This window comes from Vulpes lagopus, chromosome 10 (genome assembly GCF_018345385.1).
Source record: "Vulpes lagopus strain Blue_001 chromosome 10, ASM1834538v1, whole genome shotgun sequence".
Classification (NCBI taxonomy): Eukaryota; Metazoa; Chordata; class Mammalia; order Carnivora; family Canidae; genus Vulpes; species Vulpes lagopus.
This window is the reverse complement of record NC_054833.1, coordinates 52565064-52581082: the sequence shown is the minus strand read 5'-3', so window position 1 is coordinate 52581082 and position 16019 is coordinate 52565064. Positions and strand designations below refer to the sequence as shown.

The following is a 16019-nucleotide window of genomic DNA, read 5'->3' as shown; positions in this document are numbered from 1 at the left end:
ACCAACTCGGTATTTATTGAATAGCATATCCCAAATTCTCAGTATGGAAGCCACTCCCTGGCTTTAACAGAAATTTCATGAAATGCTGGGAAAACCTCTTGAAAGAGATAATGGCTCGTTTAAACATTTTTACTTGAAAGCAAGTAGGAAACCAAACACTTGGCAGGCGAAAGCCCATGACACATTTTTTAATCCTTTTCATTAGAATCTGCTCCCTCATTTCCCAACAAAGATACACATGGCGGCCATCGAATCTCCAGGGTCTGTTTGCAAAGTCCCTATCATGTGCAGCCTGGTTTCCTGGGGTTTAATTACTCAATTACTTCAACAAATTGGCCATGCCCTCCTAGTTTCCAGATAGCATCCAAAGCCTTCAAAAATGAACACAAAATTCAAATATAAGAATTTCCCTAAGGGCTGCTACTTTCTTTCTCTTGACTATCCCGTGGCTTCTAGCGCAGGAAACCAAACCAAACATACAAATCCTAGATTCTGAGACCGGTGAAATCGAATAGATTAAAAAGCGAAACTCACGCAAACAATAAAGGGAATCATAATTAAGCCATACTCTTTGTTGTCAGGAACCCACTTGGCAAAAATGCCTCTTTGGTTTGTCAATGCCCTTAGATTTTTCCTTCTGGGAATGCATTTTCATTTTGATCTCTTTTCGGCTGTTGACATCCTTGGAGGCAAGGAAGTCAAGCCGTTGACATCCTTGGAGGCAAAGTAAGTCAAGGCACAATTCTTTCTCGATTCCCAGTAAATGCCAAGTTTATTGCTGTTTTCCAAAGGAAAAAAATCCATGTCATTGGTTGATGACAGCATCAGGTTTTTGTCAATAAATGAACTCTGAGAGTGAACAGCACCAAATGCTTGATGTTTAATACCTTTTGAAATTAATTACCATTGCCTTTGGTTTGGACTCTGGTTGACAAGGGGCTGCAGGACAGCAAAATGAGAGGTTTATTTAGCATCTGGAAGAAGCTTAAAAAACAGCTTAAGTCCTCATTCCTTCTAACATCTTAACAGCTCTGCAGTTTCTTACAAATTATGTTTTATCGTTTCAAGAAATGCTGTTAACCTCGCAGTTTTAAAACTGAATGAACAAGGCCTCTTGGACAAATTGAAAAACAAATGGTGGTACGACAAAGGAGAATGTGGCAGCGGGGGAGGTGACTCCAAGGTCAGCCTCAATGTCACCAAAAGCGGGTAAACAGTATGTATAGTAATAGGTGCATCTGCTGGGAGATACAGTTTGGGCCTCCTGACACCACCAGAATTGCCAGTCTAGTCCCTTCAAAATGGAAGTATGCAATTACTGTCAAAGCAAAAATATTTGCAACTGTTACCAATCTGGGGATACACGAACCAACCTAATCATAATAGTCCCAGCACATCTCTCTCTGGCTTTGAAGAGCTTGTGGTTCTTGGGAAACAGTGGTCCCAAGAACGTTGCAGTCAAATGCAGGAAGGGACCGAGGTTTTTGAAAAAGCAATTTAGAGAAGTGAGGAGGGCGGACACCGAGGGTAAGTCTGTCTCCTTTCGTTCACCAGTACATGGCTAGGATGTCCACAAAGCGCTTTTAAGTAACAACAATGACTTGGCTCCACCTGGACCTTTCTAGAATACCTTCCAGAAAGGCATTTCTCCACCCAGAACCCTCAGGCTTCCATTAAATATCAAGTTAAATAATAAATCAAAGATAGTCATGTGAACTACACATTTTTTGCCTTCCATAAGTGAATCAAATCCCAAAATGATCATACTATAAAAAGAAGACCTGTTCAGCTCTATTCTCCCTACATCCATGTCCTATTTCCAGCTTCATAAGATAATGTGGGGTTTTTCTTTCTAAGCAGCTTCTAAAGGAAAAGTATACAATTAACGAAATAATCAACTCATGTCCCAGAACCCTTCTTCACTGTGTATGGACTTAAGGAAAACTCAGAGGTGGGAATATTCCAACTGAATTTTCTTTTCTTCCATACCTTTCAACTGGCATGAAAGAATATTGAAATTTTAAAAGTATGCACTCTTTTAAAATCTAGAGAATTGCCTAAAACTGCTAGTCTTCAGTATCTTGAGTAGGCTAGAAATTCCCTCCCATGGCCACCCACCCCACAGAACCGTGCCCTGTTCTTAGAGAGCACCCAATGGGATGGCAGCTAACCTCATTCTTTTCCAATGGCACTAACTTCCCCTCCTTCCCCGTCTAGAGAGACGTTCAAGTGCAGCTCCTTTGTCTATGCCCATCTAATTACCAGCCCTAATGGAGGAAGAGGAGGATAAGCTTTGGCAATGGAATATTCTAGCCAAGGAGAGGCCTGACAAAGGAGACACGGATTCACATGATCTCCCATCCCCTGGTCCTGGGAAAGTATCATTCTGGAGAGAAAGAGCACAGAGAGAGTAGAATCCTGGGGGGTTCCTTTGGGAGGGTTCCCCTTCAAGACACCTCTATTCAAAGCACCAGCCACATGTTTACTTAAGGAATATTAACTCTTTTTGTATGTTGGCTCCCTAACTTCCCTGGAATGTTCTGACAGTTTCCATAAAAACATAAGTAAAAAAATACATATTTATATGCAGAGAAAATTTAAATTTATGCCAATAATCTATTTTTCTATGCAAAATTAGAAATATAAGAAAATATGATCTAATAGCACCAAAGAAAAGCAAAGATTTTCTAGTCCATTAGAAAAATTTTGCTCACAAATGTTTATTTTTATCTCCTATAGAAGTATAACACTGCTTAACAAATAAAACTTTCCACAAAAATGAATAACAAAGTCCTATTTTAGTGTGCATTAAAAAGTCTTTCCAGAGGAACAAGCAGAAACCTGCACATAATGGAAAAATTGATTTAACAAAAGTCACTTTAGTCTATTTAAATAATGGGTGGGACAGCTTTGTTGGATTTTAATCTGTTTTATCCCACAGATTGTTTGGTACACAACGGACACTAAATAAATATTTGTTGTCAAAAAATATATGTAAATCTAACCTTGTAGTTCTCAAAAGTCAAACTGTTGCTCCCATAGGTCTGCAGTAACCTACTTTCACCAAACATGAACTGCAAAGTGATATTCTAAAACGTTACTTCAAATCTTAGTGAAATGTTATAAAAGTTAATGTAAAACACTTCCCCCAAATGATATCACAGTATGTTCTATTTTCCCTTGAAAATTTTGTTTCCATACTAAAAAAACATTCCTGTAGGTTGTATATTGATGGAATACTTATCTCCAAATGAATAGGTGTTTACCATCTAAATGTTAATAATGCCCGACTCTGAGTTTATAATAAAAGGCAGTATTTTAAATGTCCTGACCTAACTTAGGTCAAAGTAAAGCACCAGGAGGCAGTTGTTTTTTCATGTTTGTTTTGGGCCTTCTACAGGTGTCTGGTTTTCTTTTTAAAGTTACCTCGCCCCTTCCGTGTGGCCTGACCCTCCTCAGAAGAGGTAAAATAAGGAGGAGAAGGGATGCATTGGAGAATGAAGCTAGTTTTTAAGCCTTTGCTGAGTGTCAAGCCAAAGCAGAAGAGAAATCAAATGATGCCAATTCCCTGTAGGGGTGAATATGCACATCCAGAGGCCTGACCCAAGCATCCCGAAATCTAACGTGGTCTGATTTTCAATACAGACTCTTAGCGCAGAAAACTCAGTTTTCTAGTAGTGATTCATCTAATGAAGGAGAAAAATCGTGGAAAGCTCTGCCCCTCCCCCTCTGGAATGTATTCCTCTGAGAGGACAAGTGACCCACCTGCCATTCACACGATTACGATTATAACCACAGAGAACATCTCCAGCCTAACATTCGGCAGCGAATTATTAAACTTCTGCTTTCAGCAAGCCACACGCCAGTATCTGTGGGGGAAAAAGAAAACTTACTTTTCTCACAAGGAGCTCATGATTCAGTATGCCTGATAACTGAACTAGAGTCACTGTGGCAGCTTCCAGTCACACCCCATGGCTACAAAATAATTAGCATCCCCACTCAGCTGGTAGCCATTCCTAGAGCATGAAGTGCTGACCCCTGCGGCCCTCAACCTCAACCAACCGGCTTCAGGCTGAAATGTAAAAATTTAAGGAAATAAGAGAAAGGGTCCTGCATCTTAACAAAAATAATAAAGTAGAAAGGCATTATTTTGGGGGTGCAAATCCATTTGTTTTAAAATTTACTTAATAATGTTAATATTAGTGCAATGTGGTCTTTTATATGATCATAAGAAATTCATACTTATTCTTGTGACTGAAGTAATAGACGTTTACTAATTGACAATGAATCAATTTAAAAATATTGTAATGTCTGAAACTCATTTTCCTCTTCGGTGAATCCATTGATATGATTTTGGCTGAACCATACACAGAATTTTATGCCAGTTTTTAGCATTAGTTATTTAATCCTGGCTCTAGTTGGAAATTTTGGCAATGCCTGTAATCATTAATGGTCTATAAAATTATTTTTTTCTGCTTGTTTTATACCTTATTCTCCACTATGTGTATAAAAATAGGCACACTCATGGATGTAGATATTCCTATAAAAATCATTTTGTAAATGTTATTACCAAATAATGTTTTCTTTAGGAACTATACTACATCACACAATACCCATCTTTACTTTGGCACTTTGAAGACTGTAGCCCATTCCTGACTTTAAAGTATGTTCTAAGTGGCCTCTTCCCCTTCAGCATAGCCATAGAAACCAGTGCAAGAGCAAAGGGATTATTATCAAAAATGTGAATTCATAAGCAGAAAAAAAGTGGCAAACAAAAGCTGGCATCCCAATAATAAATGCCTTGTTCAGTGCCTGACATTCCAGCAGTTGACCATTAAAGTTGGGCTCATAATCAGTACCTTAAATTCCAAATTCCATTCTGCTCACAGCCTCTAAACTCAAGCTTCTACAAGAAACTGGAAGGAAACTTTCATTTTCCTTCCCTTTCCAGCATCCCAATCAAGAAGTGCAGTGTAGGTTCATATAACACCCTGCGCAGGTGTTAGCAAGGGGACCTCAAAACTCTTATAGTATCAGTTAAATGAAAAAGGTTGCTCTGGATTCAAAATAATTTAAAGGTAGCAGCCTTGCAGAGCACCCACTCTGAGTCAGATACCCTGGGAAATAGTGTCTTACAAAGATGAATGAGATTTGGCTTTGTTCCCAAGGAGTTCACAGCTCACCAACCACCTGGGGTGGGGTTTTGTAATAATTACTTCACGAATGGTGGTGTATGGAGAGTAAAACCTAGACTGGGGCCAGATTTACCAAACACCCCGGTTTACCAAAATCTTCATCCTGCCCTGCCCCCAAACTCAGCGTTTAGTAGTAAAAGTGTTAAATCACGCTCATATTAGATTTTACACCAAGACACAATATAATTTTCTAGGAATGTGGCAAAAGCATATTATTTCTTAAACAATGAACCTTGTTAAGATGTTACAACATTGATACAAAAATTAAATCATATTCAGAAAACAGTGAAAAAGAAAAACTTCTTAGAAACTTTTTTCAGAACTCAGTACAATAGCAATGAAACAATTAAAAAAAAGAGATTTGGCTTAACTGTTAATCAAAAAACTCCATCAGAAACTCCATTTCCTGAGTCTTCCATTGATAATGTTTTTAATTGCACAAGCTATGAAATCAGACTATTCCACATCCTGATTCAGCTACTTCCTAGCTGTGTGACTAGATGCTTTAATGGCTCTGTTGCCTGGGTTTCCTCATTTGTAAAATGCAGGTGATCGTAGTATACAATCATGTAAAATGCTTCCGAGAGCTCCCAGTACTTCACATGGGTTCCGTCGGTGTTGGTTGGCATCATCGCCATCATCATTGCTGCAGGGCCTAGTTGTGCAGATAACTTTATGGAATTAATCCCCTGACAATCAAGAAAATGTGCTCTGTGTCTCTCCAAATGCACTCAATATTTCCTAAAAGAAGTGAGGTGTTAGGAGCCAGAGCCAGACGAAATGATTGTGGCAGCCTTAGAAATGTCAGGAGAAAGTCAGTGAGTCTCTGAATGTTCATAAAAGCAGAAAGAAACAGAAACCAACCAAGCAGGGACACAGTAACAAGAGATGTCATGAGTTTTTGTTTCTCGTCCATCCTCTTGGACTTTTATCTTATACACACAGAGATGTTAACGTGGGAATGAAAACCAGGGGCGGTTCTTAAGATTCCTCGGGACACTGAGATTGAGTGATTGACGGGCTTTTCGTCCTGTGAGCTGCCTTACATGACGTTGAGGACTGAGGGACACAGAGATGATAGACGAGTGGGATTGCATAGGATGGGACTTTGTTCCGAGGAATCTTGGTGGCCTGAACCCGTGATGTATCTGCTGTAGCACCGTGGAGTACATTATAGTCACTTCCCTTTGTGTGCACAGGATCTTAATATGATAGGCTCAAGACAGAGAGAGAAAGTGGTTTCATTTAGGTAAAATCTCACAACTCAGAAGGGAAGTGTCAACATGCGCTTACCCTTCCAGGACCCACATATCTGGGGACCTCCCTGTACCCTCCATACCACCTGCATCCCCCTCCTCCTTCACGTAGTCCCAGATAGGTGTGCTGAAGGAGCCAGTGTCATGATGAGCACCACAGATGGACTTATAGAGCATAGAGGAAAATTCCACCAGCTGAAAAGGGGTGGGAGGGGGGCGACAAAGGGGAGCTCGTGGATTTTTAAACGACTCCCGCAGTTGTGCCGCAAAAAATGTAAATTCTCCAGAAAGCCAACCCAGGCCAATAGTTTTGGATTCACAGTAATTGCATACATTTTATTTACAAACCCTCCCGAGCAGTATGCGCCTGTTACCTAAAGCGATGGAGCAGGCCCCAGTCGTATGTCTGGTTCTACACCTGGGCCTACAGCACGAGACATAGCACCTACTGTGGCCTCTGCTCTGTCACTTTGCCATGCGATTCTAATGTAGTTTTACTTGAATAACATAAAATAACATATATAATGTTATTTATGTTATTTTCCACGTGAAGAACTCCTGTAAACCTTGCCGTTTTGAAACTCAGTGAGGCAGGCGTCTTAGACAAGCTGAAAAACAAGTGGTGGTACGATAAAGGTGAATGTGGACCCAAGGACTCTGGAAGCAAGGTCAGTCGTCGCAGTTCGGGACCTCCTCTTGTGTTCGCAGAGCATAGACGGGAGCGATTGTCAGGAGTGCACGGACCCAGTAACCTGCCCACCTTACAAGCTCATGCCTTTTCCATAAATGGCAGCCAGCTCCCCACTGTCCAGGCTTTATTTAAAACTTAGATTACCTGCAAAAAGTACATAAAATAATAAAGTTCCTTCTATTATTCTCAAATTCACGTACCACTAATAAAAAGTAGTGCTTTTCTGCTTAGGGTTCTGTTTGTTTCGGAGGCAAAGGCCATGAAACCTATCATTTCAGGATCGGATGTATTCTCAAAGCAAGAAATGGGAAATTGTTTACTAGTCAGCCAGAGGAAGAGTTTAAATTCAATATATTGTATTTGGAGGGTCAGCCTTACGTCACTATGTTGCCAAACATTCCACTTTAGTTGAAGAGGCCCCATTGTGCGGACAGATGCACAGTGAACTCTCCAATTCAATCCTACCAAATACGATTTTAGTGCATCGTTTGTGAACAATATCCTCAAGTTACGATCTCGCATTCATGAATTCTTCTTAGGGTGATGCAGAGATCTATAGACCTAATTCCAATAAGTGAAAATAAAAATGAAAGCTATGTTTCCATTCTAAAGGAAAAAAAAGTAACAATTTACCAGTGAATCTAATTACCTGCACAAATTAGTAATATGTAATGAGTGTCTAAAAGCCATCATTTAGGATTCTTAAAATCTTTTATTTTAATCTCCTTTAAAAGAAAAAAATATTAGTTATTCTAAGACCTTAAACAAGTAAATGGTGTAAGTAGGAGAGCCTCTGTTAAGAAACAGACAATGTTGCTTGAACCCTCTTTAGGGCTTATCCTGCTGTTTAATCAGTTTTTTTCCTGCCTTTGAACCAGAGTGGAAATAGACAAGTTTGGCCGAATCATGAAATACTGATCTCAAATCCCTATGTCAAGCCAGAGAAGCATAAACACTTAATGAGCGATTATTTTAAAAATGAAGCAACCCTAAATTCTGGCCCAATCAGCTAATGTCATGGCTCAGTGAACATAGTATACTTGTACATAGTACATCTTTTGAATTAAATACTCTCCTAATAAAACTACTTAAGAGTCTGACTCACATTTTGCAAAAAAAAAAAAAAAAACCATACTGCTGGGAAGATGACGGCCACAGGGCATCCTGCAGGTAGTCTACCCAAAATACCTTCTCAAATAATGCTACATAATATACATATTTCCAATTTGTGAAAAAAAATTCTGAATTCGTGTTACAATTTTAGCATCTTCCAATTCTTTGCTTGATTATTTCCAAATTTATTGTGAAATAATATGTATACTAAAGCTCTGGGGAATAATATGTCTAAACTATTAACTGATTAAGTATTTTAAGTGGGAATGAAATCTTATTTTTAAGTCAGTGAAAATAGTCATAAATTTGTTCACACAAAAATAATTTATGTCTCAATTAACCAAGGTAATTTGTGTATTTTCTAAGTCATTTTTTAAAAGGTTACCTAAGTGTGATGCATATTTAATTATTCCTAAATAGTATATAATATGTAAAAGTGACGCTTCCCAGATTTCCCTTACACATGTTCCTGAAAGAACAAATAATGTGTACCCTAGCACATATTTACATGTATTTGGTAAAGCAACAGCAAAGAAAATGTGAAACTGTTAGCTAAAAAAAAAAAAAACAAATGGCTTATTTCCTTAAGTAGGAAACGTGATGTGAGATTTATACAGGAGAAATTTCAAACATTAAAAGTCTTTATAATGGCAGGAAAGCCAAAAGACATCCCCTTCCCTTGTAATTGGGTATTTTAAATATGCCATTTTCAAACTTATTAATAACCCCACTTCTGCCACCCTGTGTAAATATATAAATGCTTGTATATGGCTAGGCATGGTGGTTTTCACTGCATATTTAATAATGATAAAACGTTACAAATTTTATTGAATGTAATTACAGTTTTATTGGTAATCATCATAATTTCACTTCTCCTGAGAGCTGTAAACTTTATGCTTAAATCCATAAACCTCCATCAGTGATTTATACGTGTAAATAATTTCAGGTTAAAGTAGGCAATTGCTTTAATGAGATGTTTTGGATTTCGTGTGTTCTTTTGCCTTCTGGATGTGACATTTCCACAGTTAACTGAAATGTCTCTATCTCCCCCAGGACAAGACAAGCGCCTTGAGCCTGAGCAACGTAGCAGGCGTCTTCTACATTCTGGTTGGCGGCTTGGGCTTGGCAATGCTGGTGGCTTTGATAGAGTTCTGTTACAAGTCCAGGGCAGAGGCGAAGAGAATGAAGGTGGCAAAGAGTGCACAGACTTTTAACCCAACTTCCTCGCAGAATACCCAGAATTTAGCAACCTATAGAGAAGGTTACAACGTATATGGAACCGAAAGTATTAAAATTTAGGGGTAGGACTTAGGGCTTACTACAGTGAGTGGGTGATGCATCCTGTAATTGCAGTGTCGTGACCTGTCTGTCCAGTGGTGATATTGCTTGCTTCTGATTAGAGCTTTTATATTTTTGAAAAATTCAGTGCAAAGTGATTCAGTTTTCTTTGGCTGCAGATGCACCGTTCGAAACTTTATGTTGCCAATAGATATCTGCATTGAAAGGGTCAGAAAGACAAAAACAGACCTCCAGGATTGCTCTGCAAAAAGATCTACACAGTATATCCTACCTGAAATTTGGGAGAAAATGGAAATTAGTTCTGGGTTTCCTTATACATGTACCAGGCCAATCTACTTGGAACAATCCAATTTTAGGAGACTTGCTAACAAAATAAGGATAAAACTGTTTCAAATGATTAAAGCTTAAACAGTTGCCTCTTTTGATATGATTGTGTATTTTCTGAGAAACAACTCCAAGCACATAGTAAGTGCTCAAAAATTTTTAGCTCCTATTTGTTTTACATTAACCATAATTCTATATTTTTTAAGAGTGAAACACTGCTGTTTATTCATCTGACAGTACCTTGAGCCAGACCTTTAGGTAGGAGTGATTGTCAGAATATTGACGAATTAGAATTCGTCATATTAAATTCATATTTATTAGATGAATTTCAACTTTTACATTCACAGTGTCACTAAGGCAGATATGCATTTTAGGCATGACAACAGTTTTTCCACCAAAGATGTCAGCAACGTATGGTGTTCTTTAGGAGGACACTGCAAAAGATAAAAATTGCGTGAATTATTATGGCCTTGTTGTTTCATTTCAACTGTTTTTAAGTAAGCCAGAGCAACTTACATCCCCACTTACATCCTCTCATTGTGTCACAATAGAACATTGTAAATATTCGGTGAAATGTAGGAAATGGAGGTAATTTTTTTAAGAATCTAAGTGTCCACTACTTTTTTCCTCTACTGATAGAAAGTGGTTTTAAAATAAGATCTGAAAGCATTTGTTATTGCTCTTCCTAAAATCAGGTCTCAAGACTCACTTTTTTAAATTATATATAATAGTCTACTGAATAGGCTGCTCACTCTGATTACAATGATAAATGAGCCTTTGAACCCATAAGAGACACTCAGTGCTTGATGTCCCTGAGAGTCAAAAACCCAATATATTCATAAGATGTATATCTGAGGTGATGCCAGGTAAATATGCTTGTTTTTGATACTTATTGATATAAAAGATATTGAAATACTTTGTTAATATCTTAAGACAAAGAACAAAAGCCATTCCCTTTTACCAAGATCTAATTGCTTTTATCCATAATCTAGAAATTAATGGATGACTGAATGTAACTGTACACAGATAAGCCCCGAATGGTACTTTCCCAATTTTGTGGAAAAGAATTAAAAACAAGACCCTCAGTTCACTCAGATCAGAATGTTTTGAGCATGTCTTCTGGTAGCTAAACAACAAACAAGGATAGTGTCAAGGTCTCTTGACCATTATTGAAATGCTGTTATCTTAATAATGATACAATTGAGGATTTTGCCAAACTGAGAAAAACAATACACGACAAGTTTTCAGAGTCAACTATTTAGATTTTATTCTGGAAAGAATTTTATGTCCAAAAAAAAAAAAAAAAACACCTTGTTTTGATTTGGTTTGGTTTGGTTTTTTTTGTTTTGTTTTGTTTTGTTTTGTTTTTTGGTTTTTTACCTGTCATTAAAATTTACTTTGCTTTGGCAAAGCAAAAGCATTGTAACCATCAACAAGGTCCAAGGGTAAGATTGCAAAGATACAGAAAAAGAATATTAGAAAATTCTAGAAAGAAACACTCATGGGTGTCAGTTCATGGCTAAAATCTGGGAAACTGCTAAAGAGGTTTAAATTCCCAGGTTAGGTACAGACAGTTTACATGTAATAATGTTTGGGAGTCAGAACCTGGCATTGCATTACAATGTATCACACAAATTGCCTCTACAGTTGGGGTTAAACTTCTAAGGTAATAAATGTCAAATAAAAAGAAGGCCTTCATATATATGATTTTTAAAAAGACTTAACGGCATTCAGGGTAAATGAAATGATTTTCACCTAAGAAAATTTGACAGCTGTTATTATACTCTCATATGAAATGGCTTTGTCCTTTCAAAAACTCTATTGGCCACAGTTACCCAAATTTTTGATAATCTAAACAATATTGTCCTAGAATTCCAAGAACAGAACCTGAAACCTTCAATATAGAGAATGTTTACTCTAAAAATGATTATCCCTCATGGGAACACAAAGTCAGGGCCTTTAGCCTCAACAATCTCAACAGACCCAGACCACAGGTAAATTTATAAGAAAGTTGATTTAAGCAGCAAGCTGAATAGATATGACATTTTATGTTAGAAGCAGGAGATATAAGTTTAAGAAATAATGCTAAGAATGAAGAATGCTCAGATTTAAAGAAAAACTAAGGATATGTTGAAGAATTATTAACTATTATGCTCAGTTATATTCACCTACGGAGAAGAAGAGGTTACTTGAGAGCACATGGTTCCTGTTGGGGGTATTTCCCTTTCTCCATAAAGGCCATCAAGAAAAGAAAGGAAACAAAATAAATTTTATAGCAAAAGCCTTCTGAAAAAAAAAAACCCTCAAAAAATTAGAATGCTATCATTAATTGTATATCTTCTTCTTCAAAAAAAAGAAAACAAAATTAAATCAGTAGTTTTTTAAAAAATTATTTTACTTAATATTAAATATTGAAAGTAAATCTGAAGGAACAAATTCGAACTTTGGTCTTGATTTGTTTTAATTTAATGATGAGTAGTTTCTATAGAAATTGTATCCTGACTTCTGATTTTTTTAGACCATTTGCTGAGGAAGAACTATGATAATAACCTTGGATTTGACCATAGATAAGTCATTAACTAGCAGTTTGACTTTAGCAGGGTATCTGATCTCTAAACCTTTATGTTATCCCATTTTCTATGCCCATCACTGATTTCATTATTTAATATACAATTATGCTAATATTTAAGTTCCAGAGCAGAATAAATACAGGGATAGAATTCCTAAAGAATGAGGTAAAATTAAATTCACAGGAGAGAATTAAGATATATTAGGAGTTATGAGAAATAAATAAGCCATATCACTTAGGCAAGATCTAATTTGCCTTATTTTCTTGAGTTAACATTAAAATTCAGTTACTAGAAAAAAATATAAGGACAACGAATAAACAGTAATTAGATTTGCATAATAACACTGCCTGTTTCTCCTCTGTGTCATATTGTTATCCACTACTGACTTAATATGACAGACAACAGGAATTTAATGAGGATTTCAGAGACCTGACCCCGGAACGTCTCAGTCTGGGAAGGTCCCCAGCAGTGAGCACTGGTGGGGAATTGAAACACACTCCCTTTCAGTGCAACCCCCTTTCAACACTTAGAGCTTCCTAAGATATGAATCAGCTTCCAGAGTAGGCATAGAATGAACTCTGTGTCACTAACTGTGCTGTTCTGGGTCATGTCTGTACCTGGTGTGAATGAATGAAGGTGTCTGTGGATAGCTCTGTGTTCCGAAGACAGGAAGCTCTGTCGTGAATAGTCTGTATCCATAGTTCATGTAGACAACTCATCACCATTTTGAGGATAACAAATGAGCTGTAAAGATCTTTTCTAAAGATCAAGACGTTCAGCTAAAACCGTTGTCAAATTAGAGGAGATCCTAAGCTGGACCCCAAGGACTAGGTTGTAGAGGGCCACAAGTCGAAATGTGTCCCGCCCAGATTTGCCAAACAAGACCTAGTTTGACTCTTGCAGAATTAGTTCTGGAACAGGCAAGATCACACACTTTAGACCAATTGATTCTCTGCTAGAGTTGAGCTTTCCTTTCCTGGAATGTGCAGTTTTCACACGACCCGGAGAATATCGGAAAAAAAAAAATGCAGATGTCTAATAATTGATATCTTGGTGTTTGTTGTGTCACGTTTTGTCAAAGAAACAGAAACATTGTAACAGTGCACACTCTTTCTGTTTCCTTTCCATGCACCCAGCTGACCTTTTCTGAAGCCATAAGAAACAAAGCCAGATTATCCATCACTGGGAGTGTGGGTGAGAACGGCCGCGTTTTGACGCCCGACTGCCCCAAGGCTGTACACACGGGGACTGCGATTAGACAAAGTTCAGGATTGGCTGTCATTGCATCGGACCTACCATAAAAACCAAAAACATAATCGAGTGCCTTAATCAAACTGTGTTGGTGAGCGGCGGGAGCAAAGCCCGGGGCGCGCCGAGCAGGTGCCCTGGACCCGGCCTCCGGCCCGCGCGGGCAGCGCGTCCTGATCCTCCCGGTTCCGCAGCAGCAACGCGTGCATGAGCTCAGCTCGGAAACCCAAACTCAGATTTTATATCAGGAAAACTCACAATTTAGGTTTTTTCGGGGAGCGGGAGGGGGGAGCTGGGACGGGCGTATTAACAGCAACAAGTTTCACTCGAGTGGACTTAAAAACTAATCAGACTTGCGAGCGCATCAGACCGTGAAGTTCTTGCGCAGAAAGGCCTGTGTTCACCGCCAGGGATAGACTAGTTAGAGAAGTCCATGAACATGCTAACCTGCGTCTCCGAACACCCACGTAGTCCATGGGAGACTCTCCAGCCGAGAAAACACGTCTCGAAACTGTGATCAGAAAATACTCAAACACACATGTAAATCCTGTGAAAAAAAAAATTTAAAGGAAGCATTTACACTTACTTTGGAGAAAACAAATACTGAAACATGCTTGCTTTTTAACCGACGTAAATTCAGTAGAGGACAACACAATTCTTTTTTCTAACCATCTTAGGGAACAGTACATTGCAATAATTGATATAAATGCCATCACTGTAATAAACTTTAGAGACTTTTTTTTATAAAAGCCGTTGGTCATCTCCTTGTTGCCGTAACCTCCACTCTGTCACATGAGTCGGTGTCCCACGGATTGCATTTGTCTCACTACCCAGAACACACACAAAACGAAGACAACGTTACCGTAAAACCATCAGTCTGCGACGTAGATTCAAAAGAGACTATAGGTCACTCATGTTACCGATATTATTTATAATCTTGTTCTGTGTACAAAATTGTGGTTTTTGTACCCACCAAAAAGAATAAAACAACGGACATTCTTACACTATCTGCAGAGCTTAACGTTCTTTTCTTATCATTATAAAGGTTATTTGAGAAAATATGAGACTGTAGAAGGGATCGTTAGAAGTCGAGTGTGGGCCTTGTTGGAACATGGAACTAGCTCTTATCATTTCTGCATAGTGAGCTACCCTCTTTGACAGATGTTCACCTTGTGAGCCGGTGATATTGTCGCAGATGGAGTGTTTGAGTTGGAGAGCCATCCGTTGTCATAACAGCAACATACCCTGTAATCGTGTGTCGAAATTTTACTTGACTGTATTTTGCTGCGACAAATAATGTGTCTCTTGGGCTTCTCCCCCTCCCTCTTCCCCTTGTTCCATTTAAGTCACTTGAAGGCACTAATAGTTTGTGGTAGACAAAAAAAAGTGAAGAATTTGTCCTTGTTTTTTCAACTGGAAAGGGTGAAGAAAATTATACCCATCTGTATTTCCTAAAACCACCTTATGTTATGTACAGATTCAATGAACATGGTTTCAAAGAAGGTCTGGATCATCTGAAATAATAATGAAGCACTAGAGCATACAGCGAAACATCCCACGAGGCAGAAATCTTGGCAGAAAGCACAAGGGAGGAGGACTGCGGAGAGTGGCCTGAGGGAAGCTCTGTCCCAGGCGGAGCAGGGGTGGAGAGCCTCGGGGGAGCAGGGCTCCGAGGCTGGGGGCCCTACAAGGTTCCTGACGAGCTGCCAGCCAGGCTGGAGCGACACCGGCTGTGGCATTGCCGGGCGAGGTGGAGGGAGCCGGCGCGGGGGGGATGAAGACCGACTGCCTGCTTGCACCACCAGACTTGCAGCCGCTCCCTCTGTGCGCTGCAGTGAGTGCGCCTGGACAGGTGCAGGTGTGCGGAGATGCTCCCGCTCCGTTCCCTCAGGAAAAGTCCCAAGCTCTGAAGCAGAGCAGACACATCCCCTGTGACCTGGTCTCTACTCCTACTCATCTGTCCCATGACTCCTCTCACCTGACCCTCCCTTTCCCCCACCCACCAGCCCCTAAACCTCTAAAGCAGCACACAGGACACTGCATTGACTATTTCCTTGGGCCATCACTTTCTGTGTCTCTTTCCCCGACTAACTTCAGTCCCAAATTGAGTTTACCCACCCTGGGAAGATGTGCGTGAGGCCCAGCCCACTGCCTCCAGGACTGGGTTAGGTGCCCTACATGTTTTCCCCCCATCACAGCACTTGCCATCCTGCATTGTACTTGCCTGTGTACTTGTCTGTATAACTTCTAGACTGTAAGCTCCTTGAGGGCAGGGACTGTGTCTCTCTTGTTCACACTTGTATCCCCAGCACCCAGCACAGTG

At 39.2% G+C, this 16019-nt stretch overlaps 1 protein-coding gene across 7 annotated transcripts in view; it reads left to right on the top strand.

The window, feature by feature from the left end:
• Positions 1 to 14703, top strand: part of GRIA4 (glutamate ionotropic receptor AMPA type subunit 4) — a 368417-nt gene extending 353714 nt beyond the window's left edge. For 3 of the 7 annotated variants that reach the window (XM_041770488.1, XM_041770490.1, XM_041770494.1), the window contains 3 exons: positions 7005 to 7119; positions 9309 to 9443; positions 13585 to 14703. In XM_041770488.1, the coding sequence (XP_041626422.1) occupies positions 7005 to 7119; positions 9309 to 9443; positions 13585 to 13749 (415 nt within the window). In that variant the 3' untranslated portion in view covers positions 13750 to 14703. Of the gene's footprint in view, positions 1 to 1068; positions 1184 to 7004; positions 7120 to 9308; positions 9557 to 13584 lie in introns of all 7 variants that reach the window. The other 4 variants (XM_041770487.1, XM_041770489.1, XM_041770493.1 and 1 more) reach the window with 4 other exon arrangements.
• The last annotated feature ends 1316 nt before the right edge of the window (positions 14704 to 16019 follow it).